General features: G+C 37.5%; 1 protein-coding gene across 3 annotated transcripts in view; it reads right to left on the bottom strand.

The window, feature by feature from the left end:
• Positions 1–13,272: 13,272 nt before the first annotated feature.
• Positions 13,273–23,550, bottom strand: part of LOC115436532 (cAMP-specific 3',5'-cyclic phosphodiesterase 4B-like) — a 122,867-nt gene continuing 112,589 nt past the window's right edge. For all 3 annotated transcript variants that reach the window (XM_030159397.1, XM_030159398.1, XM_030159399.1), the window contains 9 exons: positions 22,353–22,446; positions 20,390–20,607; positions 20,206–20,304; positions 19,613–19,777; positions 18,442–18,541; positions 18,030–18,184; positions 17,762–17,884; positions 16,600–16,782; positions 13,273–15,653 (listed from right to left, as the gene is read on the bottom strand). In XM_030159397.1, coding sequence (XP_030015257.1) covers positions 15,285–15,653; positions 16,600–16,782; positions 17,762–17,884; positions 18,030–18,184; positions 18,442–18,541; positions 19,613–19,777; positions 20,206–20,304; positions 20,390–20,607; positions 22,353–22,446 — 1,506 coding nt within the window. In that variant the 3' untranslated portion in view covers positions 13,273–15,284. The remainder of the gene's footprint in view (positions 15,654–16,599; positions 16,783–17,761; positions 17,885–18,029; positions 18,185–18,441; positions 18,542–19,612; positions 19,778–20,205; positions 20,305–20,389; positions 20,608–22,352; positions 22,447–23,550) is intronic.

Here is a 23,550-nt window from a genome sequence, read left to right as displayed (position 1 = left end):
CAAAACATAAACACAGCTAAAACATACAAAAAAAACAGTTATTGCACATACAGCTCAGATACACATTTTGTAAAAATAGAATATTATAAAAAAAAGAGAAATAGTAGTAATAATAAGAGTCCTGAGAAGTAAAAAACAAGTTATTGCACATTTGAATTAAAAGTACTGTGATGTATAGCAGGTTATTGCACATTCAATTTAAAGTACTAGGAGGTAGAGCAGGTTATTGCACATTCAGTTAAGAGCGTGTTACATTTTTTCTCCAATAGCTTTTTATTTCCCCTTGATATATATGAAAAAAGTAGTTTATCCATACAGTCTGTTTTGTTTTGGGTTTTTTTTTGTTTTTTGAGTAGGGATATTATAGTTAACGAACAGTAAGAAACTGAAATATTTGTGAAAAAATTGATATAAATAAATAAATAAATAAATAAATAAATAAATACATACATACATACATACATACATACATAAATTAGTTTCCATGAACAATGCAAAAGGAAGTGAAATGGGACTGGAAGGAAATGAAAGGAAACTGACCTTTTAGTACCTAATGTTAAAAGAAAAAAAAAAAAAAACACAAGTAAATACACTGTTGCTCGTAAAGTTGGAATAAAATATTTACACTCATTAAATGATTATGTTAATAAAATTTGCTCCTGATAGATGAAGTGTAACTGGGATTCAATATGTAATCATTACACCTGGTCAAAGGCAAGTACTGATGTGTATAAATACAAATAGAAAGAGGAACATGTCTGAAAACAAAGTATTCCAACTTTATGAGCAACTGTGTATGACTACTACTACTATTACTACTACTACTAGTGGTAGTACTAATCACACTATTATTATTATTATTATTATTATTATTATTATTATTATTTATTATTATTATTATTATTATTATTATTATTATTATTGTTGTTGTTGTTGTTGTTGTTGTTATTGTTGTTGTTGTTTTTGTTTTTGTTGTTGTTATGACTGGACCATAATAATTTAAATTGTAGCAGTTACACATTGGTACAGAATGTTAAAAGTAAAAATAAATTATTATTATTTTTCCATAGATAAATACATGGGTCGATTTTCCAGTTCAGCTATGTAACTAAAAATAATGTCCACTTGAGTCCAAACTGCAGTTCACTCCCAGAGCTCCCAGTGGTTTCTTCAATTAAAAAACAAACAAACAAACAAAAAAACTTGAGTTGTCAAGACATTTCTTCCAAATCTTATTTTTTCATATGTTAACATTAAATAAACACATGATAATATGTTGATCTACAAGAAAACTGAGTTTTGAAACTTTACCAAATTTTGATCAAGAATAATAAAAGAGAATAATACAATACAATACAATACAATAGAGAGTTAAATCTGTGAATATAGTTTATATTATAACACTTTATCATAAATCTTGAAAACGTGAGCACACCAAATCTTTTGTCATTTGTTTTTTCAGTTCATCTTATCAAAGCTTCTACACAATTTCGAACATTTTATCTCAAAAGCAGATCATTTGCAAACAACACATAAATAAAAATTAAACCAATGATAGTCTAAAAGTAACTCTACAGCTGCATAGAAATTAAGTAAATTCTGCAAAGTAGAAATACTGGGGGATTGTGGATACAAAGTTGAAAAAAAAAAAAAAAAAAAAAAAAAATCCCATGTATTTCAAAACTATCACACAGAATGTTTACTTTGGGCTTGGGAAAAATACCTAACATAAAATCCAAGATTGCCATGTAGATAGAGTTTATTTACTGTTCCAAACTAGCCTCTCTTTAATTTGCCATCTGTGCTGTCATGGTGCACAGGAGGCAGGAGTATTGATTGCACATGCTTGCCTAAAGTCCCCTGAAGGGATTGCTTGAGCGTGACTACAAAGTAAATAAAGATCTTACATTTGCCCTCACTGATACCAAATTTTCCATCCTTCAGCTAAAAGCAATGGAGAGCACACTTTGTCAATTGAACGGGCAGATAAAGGTGCACTCTTTGAACTCTTTCATGTCAGGTTTTTTTTTTTGTTCTGAGCTACTAAAACACAAAGAGAGAAAGAGAGAGAGAGAGAGAGAGCGAGAGAGAGGAAGCGGGAGAGAGTGCAAGGGAGGCAGGAAAAGGGCACTGCTCCTGCCAGGGTTTTAATGAGACTAACTGACATGGTAGAGTGGAGACAAGGCATGGCATCTCTGGTGGCTGTCTGATCTGCACGTAGGCCTGTCTGCCAGCTGCCCTTTGACACACTGCAGGACACTTAGCCTACAATTACATCTGAGCAAACCTGGTGGATAAATACAGTCGACAGCCTCTGAACATATATGGTACCTCTGTTAGAGCCATTCAAAAACATACAGAACTCTACAAAAGTCCTGGTCCCACATGAGGTTTGTTGGTTTAGCGAAGTTATAATAATCACACATATGCAGTTCTTACCGTTAAAGATAAGAACTGCACAGAACTTCTCAATGGGTCTGCTCCTACCTATCTAGGTGCACTGATAAAAGCTTATGTTGCCCCATGACCACTCCGCTCGTCTGGGGAACGTTGTCTGGAGGTCCCCAGACCTTGTACAAGACAATCCAGGCTCTTTTCATGGGTCATTCCACGTTGGTGGAACGTTTTACTGAGCACTATGAGAACAGAGGCGTCCCTGCCTATCTTCAAGAAGCTCCTGAAGACCCAGTTCTTCCGAGAGCACCTCCTGTCCTAGCACTGTCAGACATTCCATTTTAAATATTTTAATAAGGTTTTTCCCAGGATTATCACAGATTTTCCCTGGATTATCTCTGGACCTGCTGCGGTGGTCCTGCCTCTCTCCTGCCTTCATCATTATCACTCACTTATACTCAACTGCCTCCATGTGTCTCCCCCTACTCCCCCCTTCTCCCCCTCTCCCCCAGTCTCTATCTCTATCACTCTGTCTTTCTCTCTTTCTTTACCCTCTCTCTTTAACCCCAACTGGTCAAGGCAGACGTCCATCCTCCAGGAGTCTGGGTCTGCTCCAGGTTTCTGCTGTTAAAGGGAAGTTTTTCCTTCCACTGTCACCAGTCACAAGTGTTTGCTCCTGGAGGATTCTGTTGGGTTTCTGTAAATTGGCTTAGAGTCTGGTTTTGACCAACTCTATATGTAAAGTGTCATGAGATAACTTTTTTTGTTGTGATCTGGCGTTATATAAATAAAATTTGATTGATTGAGTGATTTGATTGGTTTTCCCCTGTAAGTCGCTTTGGAAAAAAGCGTCTGCCAAATGCATAAATGTAAACATAAAGACCCACACATACTTTTGTCACAACATCTGAATGATTTTTTTTTGCCTTTCCCAAGTTATTTATCACCATCTGCCTATTGCATTTTCAGGTTTTTTCCCTATATTGAATTCACTGATCTTGTAAATCAGTGGTTCCCAAACATTTTTTGGCTTGTGACCCCATTTTAACCCTTTCATGCATAGTGGTCACTACAGTGGACAGCTATTCTACAGCTGTTGTCTTGTATATTCATGGATTTTGTTGTTCTTTTCGTTGTTTTTTTTTTTTTTTTTTTTTTTTTTTCACACATATCTTTATTAAAGTTTTAAGACACTACATATCTTTTCTGACATGAATAGGTAACATTATGTAGATCTCTCCTGAGCATAAACCCCCAGAATTACAAGCCCTCCCCATAGTTTTCACACAATTTATCAGTAAATACATGTTTCTGTGTGTCAAAAATTAAATGTGTGGTGTCCAGCTGAGTGGACATTTTTGCAACTTAGTGAAAAATAAGTTCATAAGAATTTTTAGTCTTTGTAAAGAGCCGTTCATTTTTTATTTTTTTAAGGAGGGAGTGTCCGATTGCCTGTCTATTTAGTGTCATTTATTGTTCTTGTTCTGAGAATTGCACTATAGTTCAGGTATTTAAGTAATTGCGGTGATTAATCACTGTTGTGTTTTGTGCAATTTTTTCCGTATGTTTACACACATTTATTGTTCTTGTTTTGAGGAGGATAAAATGTTATTTCATAAGAAAATGTTTTATTTTCTTCTTCATTTTTAGGCTACAGACTAGTCCACATAATGTACCATGATGTTTTTTGTCAAATTCCATCATTTGCCTAATGTCACCTCTCATGTCATATATTTAACCCACACATTTGAACTAACTATTCTTTTTTACGGTAAGATAATATCTACTGTTTCACCAATTAAACACCTTTAAAATGTAATGTCAATCATCACATGTAGCCTATTTAGTCATTAAAACATTGGTGTTTCAAAATAATGCAAAAAACATAAAACAGCCAGTCTTTTGAACGGCTCTTTCCAGTGAACGACCCCTGATTGAACGGCTCCCTTCAAAGAGCCAAAAGTTCCATTACTAGTAATTTGCCAGTACAGGAAGTGCTTTTAATTTGGCAAGGTGTAAAGATTTACTGTGAAAAGACTGATTTCAGATGAACAGGAAACCCACTGTTGGGCCTATGGCTCTCACTCATAGTGCAGCTCTACAAAAATACACAAAAAAAACATAAAAAGCCCAATAAACATTGCTATACACACATTAAGTCAAAATTAACACTAACACCACGACCTCGCTGAACCCCTGCACACAAAAATAACACATTTTCAACGACATGCCCAAAACCCACAATGCAATGTGGAGATAAAAAGGTGTGGTTATGACTAAAACTTAGTGATTTAATGACATTCATCTTCAGCTTTTTTGTACTTTCAACTATGTCTACAAATTAGTAGAATATACTTAACATTTTATAGTTATGTCATAAAACTTCAATCATTTAAGTACATTGTAATTAAAGCATTTTAGTAAATACAAAGTCTGGGCTTACAACACATACATTGCACCATATGAGCTATAGGCGTATTTCCACCTATTGCCGTACATACATTTCCCGCCTCAGACAAACAGGGAAACAAACACAAGCACAAGAGCTATCTGACCATCGTCACATTTTAGTTTTAGCCAGCCCAGTCACAACAGGCTTTCTTATCTGCATCCTCCATCAGCTCAGTTCAAAACAACATGCAGCCAGACCCACATTTGAGAAGAATCATAAATGTGAAAGGCAACGTTAGTGCAGAGCAGATGCCTGGCCTGGTCAGGGTGGAGGGGGAAATGCTACGTCCTTATCGCTCCTGTAATACAGCACAGTTCAGTGGGCGCTGAGGAAGCTGGGTCAGTGCTTTTAGACAGTGACGCTCTCAGATCCTTACTGGAATTCACAACAAAACACCAAAGGGACTCTGACTAATCTCTCTCTTGAGATGAAAAAAAAAAAAAAGTCTCAGTGAGATTAAAAAAAAAAAAAGTGGAGAAATGTCTGCTTCCCCATACTGTAGGTGTTGAGTGCACACTCAGTATTTTTCCTGGAAAACATTTCTTGCTCTATTATTCATATCCTGTCAGAGGCATTTGTTTTGGAAAAGGTAGAGAGGAAAACACAGCAACAGGGTATTACCATAAAATAATATCTCATCTTTAAACCATGTTGGCAGATGTCTGATAAGTCAGGTAGACAGTAAGAGCCCATATTGTTTACACAGTTAGGCATCTATGTACTAATTAACCCATAAAGACCCAAACATCCACCATCAACCAAAACCATCTACTGATATAAACTGTTTAATACCTGTTAATCCACTAATCCTATAAATACATGTAAATAATTGGTGTAAAATGCAGTTTGTCATCTTTTCATGGTCATCAGATATGATCCATTTGGATGTTCAGAGGCTCCGTAGTTACCGTGGAAACACTATCATCTTCTACAACAGGGCTGTCAAACTCATTTTAGTTCAGGGGCCAAATTCAGCTAAATTTGATCTGCAGTGGGCCGAACCAGTAAAATAATAACATAATAATATATAAATAATGTCAACTCCAAACTTTTCTCTGTTTTAGAGCGAAAAAAAGTACATTTACATTATGAAAAGGTTTACATCTACAAACTGTCCTTTCAAAGGATGTGAATAACATGAACAAACTGAAAAATAAAGTGTAATTTTAACAATATTCTGTCTCAGTTTATCATTTCCACATGTACATTATAACTTACAGATCACAGTGGATCTAGAAACACAAAACATTTAATAACAGACAGAAAATTGTTGAAATTGTACTTACTTCTCTTAAGACATTTCAGGTTGTTCATATTTGTTCAGGTTATTCACATTCTTTTTTTTTTTTTTTTTTTTGCAAAATTCTACTTGGTTTTAGTGTAAATACATGAAAATATTTACATTTACAAAGAGAAACATTTGGAGGTGTCATTATTTTTATGTTATTATGATAGTATTTTACTAGTCTGATCCACTTTAGATCATATTGGTCTGAATGTGGATCCTGAACTAAAAGGATTGTTGATATTTTAGTGCAAATTTTGCATTTCACAAATTTATCCCAAGGGCCGGACTGGACCCTTTGGCGGGCTGGATTTGGCCCCCGGGCCGCATGTTTGACACCTGTGTTCTACAACATTGATTCACTGGTAAAACCTATGGAGATGGATCAATGCCAGTGTATAGAGACACTGCATTTATGTTCAGTTAATAATAAATTTGCTGAAAAAGTCCCCTTTTCTTCAGTTTTCTCTATTTTGAATATAATAACCCTCAACTTTACTCTGAGCTTTTATGAACATCTATATGATCAGTGAATTAAACCTAGGAAAATACCTGATTTTCACTGAAAAACATAAAATACAAAGGATAATATTACAATAAATGCCGATAAACCCCTTCAGAAAGGTTAAATACAGAAAAAAATTCATTTGGCAACTACCACAAAAGTCACACTGGGTCTTTATGGGTTAAAGGGTAAATTAACTAGCATCAGTCACTGCTGTAAAAAGCACCAACTGCATTAACAGTTAACTTATGTCCAATTGGAAAGATGAGGCGTGAAATTATACATTAGTAGTTCATAAAGATGCCATTAAACTTAAAGTGCGCCTGCAAGGAAATGGCTTATTTGTTGACTTCATGACATTTATGCTAGTTAGCATCTTTACCAACCTTTTACTAATATTAGTTAATTGACTCTTAATAGATATTAACCCTTTCGTGCACACTGGTCAGTACAGTGGACAGTTATTCTACAGTTGTTCTCTTGTATATTCATGGGTTTTGTTGTTTTAGTTGCATACACAGTGGACGCTTATGGACCATCTCAAACACTGCAACTCATACCATTACTGTAACTTTGCAGTTCTTGATAAACCTGATCTGCAGTAACATGTTTTAGTATAAATCAATTGCTAATTTTGATTGATTGATTGAAATCTTTATTTCGAACATGTAGACAGTGAAATCAAAACAAAAATCAACCAACAAAATATAAGCACTGGTACATAAAAGTTTGATAAGTCAAAAAAAAAAAAAAAAAAAAAATAATAATAATAATAATAAGATAAATAAAATAAATGAAATGAAATTATACATACTCGAAAAGGAGTAGGAAGAAGTAAAAACTTATATACTCCTACCCCCAATCTCTCTCTAATTGTTATCAGAGTGTAATTTAAAAGTTTTCTTAATCAAAAAGGTTGTCCTTTTTGAATATTATCTCCATGAAGTGAGTAATAATTAGTATTACTGGCATTAAAGTATGTTAAAATGTTAGAAAACATCAGATTAGCAACATGAAAAATGTTTTTATTTCATAGTTTTTGCACAGTTTATCACTTTCTGATGATGGGTTTTAAATACATGTTTCTTTGCTCCAAAAATTAAATGCACGGTGTCCAGCTCAGTGGACATTTTTATAACTCCATGAAAAATAGGTTCATAAAAAAAATTTCAATCCTGTTTTTTTTTTTTTTTTCATGTCGAAAGAGGAATAAAAATACTCAGGAAAAAAATCTCGACGAAGGTTCTCCTAATTCATGCATGAAAGGGTTAATGTTAGTAAATGCTTATTATTGTATTATTGTTAAAACCGTTAATTGAACTCTTCTAAAGCATTATTGATAGTGTAGTTAATATAAATAACATTAGTAATTCATTTTGAGACACACATGGTAATTAATACATTAGCTAACGTTCAACAATATATTCTTATTGTTTGTTTTTTGTTATTTTTGTTGCCTGTCGCAAATTTTTAGACAAGTCAACAATATGTTTACAGTTTAACATTAGTTTATTAACTGTTAAATGTTAGTACGTCTACTGCATCCGTATCAAAATTCATCCACTGCAGTGTTTGATAGTGTTTTGCAGAGAAATAAGAAGAACAACATGTATCAACAAAAAGCTCAGGCTCATATTCAGATCGATGCTACTGCCTGATGGCTTTATTCCCTCACACCTATAGATGTGGTATATTTTGATACTGCGTCGGCCTCTTCTCCTGTTTTCACTCTCTCAGTCTTTACCCCTTTACTGCAGACTGTGCTGCTGCTGCAGGGCATGTTGAACATCTCCTCCCACACACTCTCTTACTTTGACATACAAGAAATCCAGAGAGCTGCTCTCCACCCAGCTCTCCAGCTCTATGTCTCGTTTTGTGTCAAATGAGGACAGTTATTGATCCGGGCAAAATCAAGAGAAGAACATGCAGTTTAAGCGTGGTTTGGTTTACAGTAAATCGAAGCGCCATGGAACCAAAATTCACAGAGAAAAGGTGATTATTCATTAACAAATCAATATTTTGTTCTGTTGCAATAGACACAAAGTGGACAATTTGACACCCACATGGTACACACTGAGTTCAGGACTTCATCAGTATCATCATTTCTCTTCTTTCCTGTCTGGCAATGCGGGTTTCATCCTTTTCTTAACATCACATTTGCTAATTTGCCAAGTCTGGCATGTTTCTTGTTTGCTTCAGTGTGTGTCCCCTCATGCATGTGCCATAACACGTCATTTTTGAGTATGCATGCATGATCCCTGGGGTAATTTTTTTTTCAGCCAAGGATGACAGTGTGTTCTTGAGTGCTGCTCTGTCCCCACAGGGATGTACCCTTCTATGTCAGAACAATTCACAACAGACTGCATGCTGGGTAAAAAGCCCTGAGGAATCAGCATAAATGCCAGCCTGGTGCTATGTCTTTAAATGCATAGTGATAAATGTGATTTGATGCAGACAAACGATTTAAACACATGTTTATGTCTACGAATCACACATTTTCAACAACATGCATCTGATGTAACAGTAGCTGCAAGCAGGCAGAAGATTATTCCATTACTTTTACCTCATAAAAAGATCAACAGACATAATATTTTTGCTATGTTTTGACATTTTCCTTCATTTACTCCCTGTGGATTATATAACTGCTGCCTTACATATTCTATGTATTTCCAGACATTGAACACAGTTGCATGCAAAGGCAAAATCCCACTCTGAAAAACAATGGCATATCTATAGCGACTGCCGCCATGTTTGATAAGTAGATGATTTGTGACATTTTCTGGGAAGGACACATCCTGTTATTGTTCTAATCCTGCATTTTAGAAAGCATGAATCCGACACACACACATACAGCAGGCCTTGCAGGAAGCCTAACTGCCTCATCTGATCTTTTCCAGATTCATCATTTTCTTTTGAGCAGGGCAGAACTTTTATAGCTCACTTCCTTACCCATCTGTCTCAGCCAGTCGCAGTTGATGTCTGCCATCTCTGCATCTGGACCGTTATTGAATTATGTTGGAATGGCCCATTTTACCCTGTAATCCCCCAACTGACTGCCCAGTTGACTTCAGTCCTTACTGTCAACCCAACTAAAAACAAACAGCAGCTGGTAAGGAGAAACTCCAGGAAGACATTTGTTTTTATTAAGTGGACATGGAGAGAGCAGGTTTGTTTTGCTGGAAGTGGTTCTCTTCCTCTCCGCCTTGGCCCCTAGCCTCAGGCCCTTTCGGGATCTGGCTGGTAAAGTGGAGAAAGGAGGCTGACTGGCTGTCAACTGTATCCACTGGCAGAAGAAGCCACAGGCCGTCTGAACCCAGGGGGAGTCCCAGACACTGCTGTCGGGGTTTGGCCAGCCTGGCTTCACCCTGCTGACGTTAGTCACCAGCAGACCACAAGACTTCTGTTAGAGTTTCAAACAAACTCCCTGGTTATTACTGTGGCAGCACGGACCACCATTATGGAAAATGCTGGTCTTTGTCTGTGCCCCTGTTTACTGTACACACTGTCTCATTTTTGCTGAATCTAAAGGAAGAAGCAGATGGTTCAGGTTTCCTGTCGTCACCTACACATTCATAAACAAACGTTATAATATTTAACTTGTGAATGACAGAGAGTGCATGCGGTGTGTTTTAGGGCAGTACCTTTATAGCTGAGGCAAAGGTAAAAGACCTCCAGATTAGTCTCCTCTAGGGAGCAGGTCACGGACACTGCCAGATAGTGAGATAGTTTTAGTTGTTAAATGAGTCCAGGGTTGATTCATGATGTGAGAGCTAAACGCTGTGGGCTTTCTAACATGTGGTAAACATGTCTGTTGCTACTAAAATCTCCATCTTTTCATGATCCTAAACTAAACCCAACCAAAATGTAACTGAACACTGAAAAAACCCCTAGGAAGCTTATTCTCAAAATCCTGGGTGTAACCTATTCACCTACCACAACTTCAATCTTTTAAAGACTTTCTTAAATATGACAATACATATCTCTGTAATAAATACCTAAAAAAAGCTGCTTTACATTAATTTCCAGACTCAGAGCTTAGCACGTGAATGACAGTATAAGATTATGGAAACAAAGTTGATTTTGATATATAAGATATATTGCATTTTTACAATTTATGTCAGTGTTTTTCAACCTTGGGGTCGGGACCCCATGTGGGGTCACCTGGAATTCCAATGGGGTTGCCTGAAATTTCTAAAAACTGATAAAAATAAAAACTTGCTTATAAAAAACATATGGTGAGTTGACAGAGACAATCCCAATACATAAAAGACTGAGTCTGAAACTGCAGCACTGTGGTTCTGTTTATCTGTCAAATGTTCATTGTGGTCAGTTTCAGATGCTGCAGCTCTTTCATAATTCATAGTTTCAGTTCTTGTTTGTTCAGTATTAATTGTCAGTCTTGTAAATCCAAGCTGGACTGACTGTACATATCCTGACCAAGGAAAATAAAATTCTCACTCTGTGCAGTAATCTACACCTGGCTTTTCTGCCTCCGTCCATAATAATATACATTATATAGACTAAATATCATCTAAAATTAACGTTTGTTTGCAACATAATATAGCAAATTATTACATGATCAAAAACAAATTAATTTTAGCAAAAAAAAAAAAAAAGTCTCTGTTTTGAATGTCTGGGGTCGCCAGAAATTTGTGATGTTAAAATGGGGTCACGAGCCAAAAAAGGTTGGGAACCACTGATTTATATATTGATCATTGTGCAATCATACTATTAAAAAAGTTCACCGCACACATTTGAGCGCTTCAACACAACGTGAGAAAAATAGTAGTATGAGAATTAGATAAAATCAGTAAACGTGTTAAGTCCTCTTTCAGCTGTTTTGTTAAACTTACACAATAACTGAAACCTGTAAAATCACCTTTGTCTTCATACTGATTGTGTTCTACATACCATCCTGTTGCTCATGTCTTTCAGATTCTTATCAGTTTGGGTCAAGGTGCTCACAGCCATGGGAGACTGAATTCCCTGAGGGCCCTGCACATAGCATCACTATCTCTGCTCTTCCTGTTTACATTACTGGCACAGTGTTCAGCTCCGAGGCTGACTGGACGGAACCCAACTGCAGGGAAGAAATGTCATTCGTGTCACTGCAATGAGTCGACTGAAGCCTTGAATTTTAATCAGCTGAGTTGTTTTCTTCCTTTTTTTCATTTCCACATGGTATTCCCCTCAAACTTGCAAAACCGGAACTACGGCGTAAAGAAAACCACAGCAGTCGGTATAGTGTAATCACAGGATGATGTCTGTGGATGTGAAAACACACTTGGCTGTAGGCCACAAATAACACCACTCCTTTGTCGGGATGAGATGAAAACTTTGCAACTAAGATGATAAAAAAATTTTGTGTGACTTAAAAATGTTCAGAGAGATTGTAGGTAAAGCGTATAAGAACGAAGGAGGAAAAGTGATATCCAAACTGTATCAGGGATTGGTGTCGAACAGGAAAACTCCAACTCTGTATATTAGAGCTAAATGGAAAAAAAGAACTGTTGGTAGAATTAAGTGACGATACATGGTATGAAATATATGAAACTCAAGTGACAACATCCAATTCCAGAAATTGGAAAATATTTTGTTGGAAAAACATAATGAGATTTTTTATAACATCAAAGATTCAAAAGGCTTCACTGTCATTACACTGGTCTACAATTTTTTTTAGAAATGATTTGCTTCAGAAATTAAATGTGCTAAGTGTTATGTATTTTAATAAGATTAATTGGAAAATAAATGACAAAAGTGCCAGTTTGCTGATGTTTTCAAGGTATATGATTGTTATTACACATATATATTGGTTTATGTACATTTATATAATAGTTTTACAAATCTTCCACTAAATAGAACCTGTAAAGTGAATGTATTCTAATGTGCAGACAGTGTTTTGAAGTAGATCTTGTAGCTCTGAGACAAATATTCCTTTTGAGTCAAACCCATTCTCTCGTTAATTCTTGAATTTCACATTTTGACCCAAGGCTGTATCTTGGAAAGTTCAGCCAACCAGCATTTTTGACTTGATTTTTCTTTATCAGTGACTCTCATGTGGTAAAATTTCATTACTTTTATTCTGGAAGCATTTTCCTTGTAGACCAGTGTTACCTCAGCCCTGTTGGAGGTTGTGCGGTGAACAGGATGTGGGTCATGTGCATGTTTTTTGTCAGTGCACAAATTATCCCAATATTGGAATAATATCAGCGAAGAACTTGGAAAAATATTGGGATACGTAGTACGAAGGACATGTTCTGTGTTATATTTGGGTCATTTAACAGGAAAAGACATACCAAGTAAGGATAAATATGTGATTAAAATCCTCTTGGCATCGTCTAAAAAAAGCCATCACACGAAAATGGTGCAAAGAGGAACCCCCCTACCCTAAATAACTGGAGAGACATTGTGGAAGAAATTCACAACATGGAGAGACTTAAGTATATCATAAGACTACAGCAAGCAACTTATGAAGATCCATGGAAAAAATGGACAATATACAGGACGACAACTGACACTATGTTCTAATTGTTTGTGTCGTAAAATTTCTAAAATGTAACAATAAAATATAAGTTTAAAAAAAAAATGTTCAGAGATGATCAAAATAATATCACAGAAATCAGAAACTTCTAAAACTTCTGTAATACATGCCCATTTTAATAATCTGATAGAAAACATTTTTTGAACACAACATACACAATTTTACCATATATTGTGAGGAAAACACTGAAAAAATACATTTGAAACAATGTTATATATTTCAGCAAATATTCCTATGGCTGTACAATGACCCGTCACCGTACACAATATACTGCAGGAAATATCCAGCCTTCATCATCTGTCAGGAAGTTGTTTTTTTTTTTTTCTTTCTTTCTTTTTTTTAAAAAAAAAAAGGCAGAATACTTCTGCTCCTCAATCAGATGTTGAGGGTTAAGACTGTACAAAAGAATTCTGGCTGGAGCTTCAAACCTAACAAACATTTCAACTTCTTAGAATTGAACTTCATGTTATGGTCTTAATAGCAAAATAGCCTGCTGAATACAATAAATCTGAACAACCAGACAAGTTCAGTCACAATGTGTTTTGACATGGGGTAGTGCATATAAATAATAACAAATATACAGTGAATATCATTAATCAATATCAATATTATCATGTACAAGGTAAAGATAATAAATACACTTTTACAAACAGCTGAAGGGTCAGCACAACACAGCTAGGTGCAACAAGATTGTGCAACTCTGTGACCACTTATACACACACACACGCTCACATTCACACTCACAAACACACACCCAGAAGAGAAGGAGTATCAGGTTGAGACATGACACCGACCTCTCCCTCCTCTGAAAGTTGCACCCTACATTGTGGTACCTTTAAGGTAGTGTTGGACAGATCGGCAACCAGCTGCAGACCTGTCGACATGTTCAAAGTGCTAGAATAAAAACTACAGGATACAATTATTACTGTATATCACTAACAGGTGTCTTTTTAAAATGTGCACGCAGTCTACAGTCATTCAGAGTTCAACATGAGTCATGGCGTGAAGCAAATTCACTAGAAAGGAATGCTTTTAAAACCACAACAGGTGTGTGTGTGAACTAATGAAAGGGGGAATTACAAGGTGGAAACAGATTTTCCGTACTGGAAAAACTCAGTACTATACAAGGTTTTTGGATTGAATTTGTGTGCGCTCTTAATGCAGCTACATGAGCGTGTGAGCGATCAATCTGACTTGTTGTTTGAAGTTTCATTGTCTATCAAAATGTTTTGAGGCGGCAGTGAATTCTTCAAAGTGCTTCATTTGAATTATCTTTGGATATTTATGGGATCTGATCATTAAATTTGACCTTAACTCATTTACTTGGTTATGAAATGAATTTGTAGGGGGAAAAAACAGTCAAATAAAATCATTATTTTGGTTATGCATGTGTACTAATGTCTATAGATTTGCTTTTATACACTCTCTTCATCCAATGCCACAAAGTGCAAACTGTGCTGGGAAGTCAAACGATTTAAGAAATACATCCACTGGACGCTTTTGTGAGAGCAAGCTTATACTATTGCCATAACATTAGGAAGACTGTGTGAGACAACTATGTCCGTTTTGTAGAAAATGTTGCACATTTTACAGCTACATGAACGTGTTCAATAAATTATAAAAACACTTACAAAAAAGGCACACGACTTTCTTTTAGACAAGTGTTAGAAAAGAACTACTTGGTTGCAAATAATTTGCCGACCAGTAGTTTTGGTTGGACGCTTTTATCAGGTGGCATCCAATCCCAACACAATACATAGGATCAAAATGAACATAAAAAATGTCCTGAAGTGCAAGTTTGGAATATTTACTTGTCCCAGTTCATGGATTTATATTGTCCTTTTCACCTTCTTTATCTGTGAGAGGCAGGATACAGCCCTGCCTCTGCACTTTGACAGTAGTCCCTTCTTAAAGAATAGAGGCTACACTCATCTAGCTCCCTTCGAGGCAGCTCAAAACAATCTGCCAAAGGGCCTCCCAGCCTTATTTGCAAGGGCGCCCACATTCAGTCAGGCCCTCTTTGCCAGACAGCTCCAAAGAGCCAGATTGCAGGATTGCTCCACTGCAATAAAATGAAAAATCTGCTGCACTCTTCACAACAGTTCAGCTATGTTTCCGCGGGGGAGACGTCTCGTGTCGCCATTTCCACCCTGTCCTGGTCTGAGGGCCGCTCTTGGAGTGTGATGCCATCGGCTGTCTCCATCATCACGCTCTCCCCGTCTTCACCCTGTCCACTCTGGTCGTCCAGCGTCAGATCGAACTGAAATTTACTAGCCACAGGTCCACCCTCCAACTCCCCATGCGGGCCTCCTTCTCCATCGCTAGTGTAGAAAGGAGGGGAGGGGCTCTGGGGGATCATGCTCTGGTACCAGTTCCTGTTGTCCTCCAATGTGTCAAGGATGTCCTGTGCGTCGGGGTGGACCAGATCGGCCCATGTTTCCCACAGCGGGTGGACGATGTAATCGATGAAACCCACCTGAAGAGGACAAAGACAGACCATTAGCCAGTGTTTCCTGTTTAATTTCAGTAAAACTATAGTGCATATTCTAATTTTATTCTCTATCTTTTGCTTTTTTAGGTCTTAGTTTTGCTTAAAATTTACAGTTACATTGCCAAAATCAAAATCTTACCAAGTGTATTTTTCTCATTTTTAGGCAAAATATCTCATCACACTTAAAATCAGACATAATCACCTGAACAGTAACTTTTCAGTGAGATATAAAAACTTATTTTTAGACAATAGATCTTCAATTGGCAGATTTTTTTTTGCTTAATTCAGGATTTTTTTTGCTTAATTCAAGATTTTTTTTTTTTTACTTAATTCATGATGTTTTTTTCTTAATTCAAGATTTTTTTTTGCTTAATTTAAGATTTTTTGCTTAATTCAAGATTTTTTTTTCTTAATACAAGATTTTTTTTTGCTTAATTCAGGATTTTTTTGCTTAATTCAAGATTTTTTTTTTTTTTTAACTTAATTCAAGATGTTTTTTTTCTTAATTCAAGATTTTTTTTGCTTAATTCAAGATTTTTTTTTTGCTTAATTCAAGCAAAAAAAATCTGCCAATGGAACAAGTGAAAAATATCTTGATAAGATTTCTTGAAATAAGGTTTTCAAGATCTATTGTCTAAAACTAAATTCTTATATCTCACTGAAAAGTTACTCTTTGGGTGATTATGTCTTTTTTTTAAGTGTGATGAGATATTTTGATGACAAATGAGAAAAATACACTTGGTAAGATTTAGATTTTTGCCGTGTACAATGTTAAAAATCATATTAACCCCTCCTGGCTTTACACTTGAGTTGGTTATAGATAATACTGAAGCCAAATCTTTTTACATATGTTTAAGATAATGGTAAATCCCTAATATTAAATGTATACAGAGGAAACAGTTTTAACTTTAGAGTGAAACGTAACCTCTACCTGTGTTCTCTCTACTGATGCTGTGTGTTTGTCACACATGGGGCTGATCTCCATCCCCCTCTCCCTCTCTCGGTCTCCCTGATGGAAGAACTCATCCATGATCCTGTCTGTCCACTGACGGTACAGATCCAGAGGTTTGGTTGGGTTGCTCAGGTCTGCACAGTGAACCATGTTACGCAGAACCTACAGAAAGTGAAACGGTTTAGGCATCTTGCATCAAATCCTACACATTTTCCATTCAGTGCATGAGTGAGTTCAAATGGCCAGAAGGTGAATCCAACTGCTAATGTGTTATACTGATTGTGGATGCTATCAGAGGATAAAATTTTGGCTGTGTTTACTGTCTACTCCATATTATATTATATTATAGAAAACAGAAGAGTAGCAATAACCTGAAAGTAGAAATATTCTTCCTTTTTTTTTTTTCCGGCTTTATTTTGACCTGGAAATTATTCTATACTTAGGCGAAATGGTGAAACTTAAGTGCTTCCCACTCCTTTTAAACATGTAGACAAACTGTATTTCCTTCTATTCGTGTTATATTACTATTATTTTATCGACTGATCGATTGAGTTTTGAGTTCTCCTTCGTACTTGTTTGAAATAAATGAACTCTCAGTTTAACCCTTAGGGGTCTGAGCCTATTTTGCCCGTTTATGAGTACTTTTGATTTTGCCTTTATATACTATATAAAGAAATGTTTACTATACCCATGTTTGGTATCTTTTCCTTCATCTCAACTGCTTATTATTTTTTTACTTTAACTTACTATATCAACACAAAAAGGCCAAAAAACACACAAAAAATATAAAATTCAATTTGAAAAATTTTGATAATTTATTACAGAAATAACACAAAGATGCTTAACAAACCATTTCAAAGACTTTAAAATTGAATATTGGTTCCAAATATTAGGTATATACAATCAAAATTGTAATAAATTAAAACTATACTCAAATATTAGACATAAAATCCTATCTTTACATAGGTGTTTTCGCTGATTTTCTCATTCCAACAACTTCCAACGCTACGACATGTTAAAAATGTCATGTGATTCAGTCATGGGCCCGTGACCGTGGACCCCTAAGGGTTAACATACTGGCTGATATACTGTATGTTAAAGGCTCGATTGTATAATGTGTGTTTCTAAGCATGTCTCTTACCTGCATTCTGTCAGTGTAGTTGTCCAGCAGCAGAACTCCAGAGCTGGTCACCTTTTTGGTTTCTACCATCGTCTTCAGATCAGCCAGCAAACTCATATGTTTCGACATGTCGGTCGCCAAAACCTGGAAGACAGAGAGACGCAGAATGATGTAAGACGGTAATAGAGTAATAAATAATACAGGAAGGAAGCAATAAAATAATCAAGGTATCACTCTGATGGCTAAAAGTGGCCTGGAGCCTCATACAGATATGCAGACGTTTCCTCACCATGTCTATGACCATCCTCCTGAGAGTCTGCCTTTGTTTCTTATTGAGGTTTTGGAAGATGTCGCAGTTGTCTTCCTGCAGCAGTTTGAAGCCCACAGCCAGGTGGTGGTTCTCCAGCACTGACTCATCGTTGTACATCAGAGCCAGCTCGGAGTCTACAGGCAGAGGAGGAAGGGAAGGAAATGACAGGAAGAGAAAAATTAAATGGAGTTCTAGCTTTTAAAAACACATGCCAGGTAACTGCAGTAACCATTCAACAACCTAAAAAAAAAAAAAATCAATGATGTTGCATTTGAACACAGATTCCTCCAACCCACACAAACCTTTCTGCCAATTTTGTAAATGTAGACTAAATAAATCAGAAAGTGGAAATGTGTTTTGTGACAAATGACATGTGCCAAAGAGGACTTACTGGTGTTGATGAGGAACTGGTTGGACACTCCTGGGTGGTCCACATCATGAATGGCTGCAGCAAAAATAGCTGCCAAGATCTCCAGATCAGTGAAGACCGCCTGTATTTGAAGAGAAATAAAAAGACTAACTGTAACAAAGAGCTTCAGCATGCGTTAACTAACCATACAAGGTAAGGTATTAGACAATGGTTTGAAACTGATCCTCCCATGTGTCATTCTTTCTGGAAGGGTAGTTTCACTGATGTGCCGCTACTAATGACGTTAATGCCAGGCAGCTCAGTTGATAAATACCTTACAGAAAGGTGTGGGTGAGGATGCCACATCAATTTTATGACCAACAAATAATCTGAACAGGTTTAGCAAGTTCCAATGGACTACATTAAAGTCAGCGCTTTATGCAAAGTAGCAGAAGATTATAAACAATAGGGCTCTGTATTGTGTCTGTAATTCAATAAAGGGATTACATAAAATTAAATTGAGTGAGTTAATGTAAGCAAGTTGAGGGTGTTTGGAAGTTTAACACGATACAAAATCAACTAAAAAACACTAACTAAGGTGTTTTTTCAACATCCCCCAAAAAACAGGACACTCAAGCGAGCTGATATTTTCTTGCATCTCCCTTAACCCTTTATTGGGCAAGTGACTATTTTTGGTAATTTCCGAATATATGACAAGATGGTGACAGGTCTGCAAGGTCTGTAAAGTCCACCTCTACATCAACAGTGAGTGTAACTGCTTTGTTAGGTACCATGAAGTAGTGGTACTAATGTAAGGAATGATGTTCAAAGGGATAATGACAGGATGTTGACAGGACTGGATTAGCACTTATGTTCATTTAATCTTCTAAAAGTGATGTTCTAATGTTCTAAAATACATGTTCCTTACAACTTACATGTGTTTTTCTTGTATTTTTTTATATGTACTTCTTGGGTTTTTTTTGTTTTTTTGCTTCCTTACAGCTAAGGAAGCAAATATGGTAACTTCACTGATTTTTTTCAAAATTTTCACTAAAGTAATAACGTCTTGTTAGGTCCTCCAATACCACGCTAAGGTTGGAATTTTGAATTTCAGAGTATTTCAGTGAGTGCCCTATAAAAGGTTCAAATGTATGCTAAATGTACAGGATGTGTTTAATATAACAAGTGAGAAAATTGGATTGTGAAAACTTACATCGAGTGCGGGAGTGGACAGGAGGATATGTGTGGACTGGGCTACGTCGGCGGCATGCAGGCTGTTGTGGTAGGCCACGTCCGAGTGGTAGTGGCCCTCCAGGGTCAGCATGAACGTCACAAAGGTGTCTGTTGGAATCTTGAACGTTCTCATCAGGTCTCGCTCCTATATGTGACACACAGGGGAAAAAAATTTAGAAAACACAAGATCTCAGCTGTGAGAAGTGACTCCTTTACTGTCATGGTTTGTTTCTTGCTTTTTCTAGACCAGACATCCAACCTTGTGTTAAAATTTCATTTCATTTAGCATTTTATGACGAATATATGAGAGAAGACTGACAATGCTAATGCTTTGCCTATATGCCAACATGATTCACAGCTACACATACATTTCAACTGCTAATGTCCCTGTAGCAGATGTTCCTCTAGTGACACTGACAGCTCAACGTTGCAGAGAACACACTGTACACACTCGTGGGCTGAGCCACGTGCAACCTACGGGACCATTTGTAAATGCTTTCACACTTTTTATTAGCTCTTCCTGAACTGATACGGAGGTGGAGGACAGGAACGATGAAGTGTTAAGACACTGACCTGAAAGATGGTGTACATGATGCATGTGAGCGGTCGGTTGTGGGAGTGCTCTGCCACCTTGAAGATATTCAAGCCCCATTTATTGATGTCTTCCAGATCCTGTGTGATTCGACAAAGGAAGTGTGAGGTTTTCAGCCAATCTGACAACTGTAATTTAGCTTTTGCCGGCTAGTCTATTACTCACCTTTGACAGCTGCTCCTCCTGGTCCGTCTTCACTCCAAAGCGATTGCCTGTGCTCGCAGAGATGTTGGGTGTGTGGCTGACCTTCCTCACCCCGCTGATCTGAGTCATCATCCCTCCCTGTTGCTGCTGCTGTTGTTGCTGCTGCTGCTGGCCCTGCCTCCTCTTCCTTTCCCTCGACTTGGGAACTGGACATGGAAGCTCCAGTTCATTCTGTTTGTCTGTGGGGAATAAAATTGGAAGACACAAAAAAAAAAAAAAAAAAAAAAAAAGAGAAGATGAGTAAGTGGCGTCCAGTAACACACTCAGCTAGGAGATGTTGGGAAAGGCATCGCAAGCATCCTGGCTTGTGAGTTCACTGTAAACAATGTTAACACAAGGAGATAGTTGACCTCTCACACCTCCATGTCAACACGTTACAACTGTGGTGGCAGTTATTTCATTAGCAAGCAGCCCTTCAGTTAAAATCTGTATCGCTAAAGCGTATTTCTGTTGACGGTTGTAGAGAAAAATGGCTGATCAAATACAGAAATTACAAAAAAAGCAGAGTTCTTACAACTCAAGCCTTTTTAATGCCACTTGGAATGAGATTTAAGATCAAATGCACAATAACCATAAAAAATTACATCAGCTCCTTGTTCATGACTATTGTAAAATAAAGTTTGATTGTTTTGGTTATGTTCCATCTTGATTCTGTGATGTTAAGGCTTTCTATAAATTATTTAAAAATGTACTTTACCAATTATTTTCCCATTTAAAGAGTATAAAATCGTACATTGGCCGTGCTAATACCATTTGAGGTGTTGTTTCTAGGTTAATTACTTTAATGCTTTCTCACAGATCATAAGACTCTGCAGCTGTATCACATTTTCAGGACAAAGCATCAGTGTGTGCTAATGAGATGTTTACAGTCTGATTATATTCCAGTAGTCCATGCATTCGGAGAAACTCATGTTATGACAACAATCCAAAGAATTGTGGAAAGCTGTTTCATATTAAGTGGAATTGTTTAGAGGAGGGACTTAATTCTATGTGGGCTTGTTTGGTGCATGTGATTTTATGTGTTTGCACTGTGAGACTTACTCACATGCTGTATGCAGCTGACAGTATGCATGTGTGTGTGAGACTCCCCCAGTCTGTATATGTGCACCACATATGCCGCAGTGAGAAAAAATATCTCAGCTGCATCCTCCACAAAGCACAGGAAGAAAATGATCTCACTACACCTGACAGGTGTTAGCTGCAATGCAGATGACAACAAAACCGCTAAGCTTCAAAGATAAGCTCAGCTTCCTTCTGTGCTCTTGTGTCTCTCTTTTTTCCCTGTGCAGCTCTATCATACAGCATCCACTTACACTGCAGCACTTCTATTGCCTCATTTCTCGCCCCCTTTTGTTTTTTTCTCATCTGAGACAAGATGTGCAGAACATCAGACTGCACAAAGCCCCTATAAGCTGATGGATGCTGGTGGGCAGTTGGATGAAAAGCTGAGGGGCAGAGCGACTGGTTGCAGAGCTGAGAGTCACGATAAGCCGCTGGGCTTTTAAAAGACAAGGAAAAACTGCTTTCTTTTTGCTAAATAATGCATTTTCTATGTGGTAACCTCTCCACTCTGACACATTACAGTGCACTAAAACATTCTCCCTCTCCCCCACTCATTGCCCCTGATCTCTCCAGAGGGAAGTCTTCCCTGAGTCCCCCCCACCCCCCCAACCCCATATCTCTCTGCAGTCAGAGTGAGGGGGCTCTCTGTCTCTGTTGCAGACCAGATCAGACTGGTTTGAGAGCAGTGGTGCAGACCAACTAAGAGTTCACCTACTACTTATCACATCTTGTGGATAACCTCATAACCTTGGTCACATATAGTGTGTCATTCCTGGGGGTGCAACACTGCAGCACAGCACACAGTACATTATGTGACAGTTTGTGTTTTTGTGGATATTTGTGGGTGTACAGCTTTGCTCACCTAGAAAAGTGTTGGAGATGTACTCTGACACTTGATTCCCTGATCGACTCATCTCAGACAGGTGGCTTAGCTCCCGGTTCAGCATCCTCTTGAACTGGTGTCAAAGAGACAAAAACATGCATGAGGTTAAAGGGCATGTGATGATATTTTCAAAACCTTCACAAGGAAATTCATGATCATTAGAATCACTTTATCATGGCTTCTGAGCAATGGAATAATGCATTTCCTGTTATTTTCCATTGGAATATGTCCCGTGAGACCACGGCCTTGGTATTTTTATGTGCCATATAAGGACTGTTGTTTGTGTCTATTGGCTCTGGATTGAGTTAGCTACTAAGTTGCTTGACTTTTTGGCATTTCAACAAACAAAATACAGTTTCAATGCAAAAAAAAAAAAAAAAAAAAAAATCGGTGCTATAAGCCAAATCTTCCAGGAACACAAAATGCGGCGAAATTTTCTCAGTGCAACCACTTGGTCATAATCAGGTTTAAAACAAATACATCCAAGTATTACATAATAAAAACATGCTTAAATCACTGTATGTAATCTGAGATATGTCATCAGATACGCTGACATGACACAATCATACATGTGCATGCACACACACTCCCATACACAAAGTCCCATCTTATGCCATTTCTCCTCTGAGACACACCTTGATGTATCCCCAGGACACAGAGAACAGGTAGTTGGCCTCAGGCATGGTGCTGAGCTGTGCTGAGCCCCTGGCGCTCCCCAGCAGAAGCCCTGAATGCTCCTCTCTGAGTGGACCCCCAAGGCTGAGCTCAGCCCTACAGCCTGAAGCACGAGGCTCAACCAAATCACCGCTTTCCAACGTTGACAACGGCAAAAAACGCCCCAGCCGGACTCTCCAGAGGGCTGCTGTGGCAGACCCCTATACCCCCGGCCAAACGCGCCTCCTCATTGTGTTGCTCGCCGTTCTCCACGATTGCAAGCCAATGGTAAGACTGATGGAATCCCCCCTGATGCAATCAATATTTCCTTTTCTCCTCCCTTGTTCTTGTTGCCTTTGTCCGTCTTTCTAAACCTGTCTCCTCCAGCCACCATCCAAATGGGATCCAGTGACATTCAGCGGGGAAATCCAGCCTTCCTGTGCCCAGATTGAACAAGGCAAGGAGGAAGGGCAGACTGTAAGACAGAGGGAGGAAAGGAAAGGAGGGACGGAGAAAGGCAAAG

The sequence above is a fragment of the Sphaeramia orbicularis genome, chromosome 17 (genome assembly GCF_902148855.1).
Source record: "Sphaeramia orbicularis chromosome 17, fSphaOr1.1, whole genome shotgun sequence".
Classification (NCBI taxonomy): domain Eukaryota; kingdom Metazoa; phylum Chordata; class Actinopteri; order Kurtiformes; family Apogonidae; genus Sphaeramia; species Sphaeramia orbicularis.
This window is presented reverse-complemented; position numbering and strand designations above follow the sequence as displayed.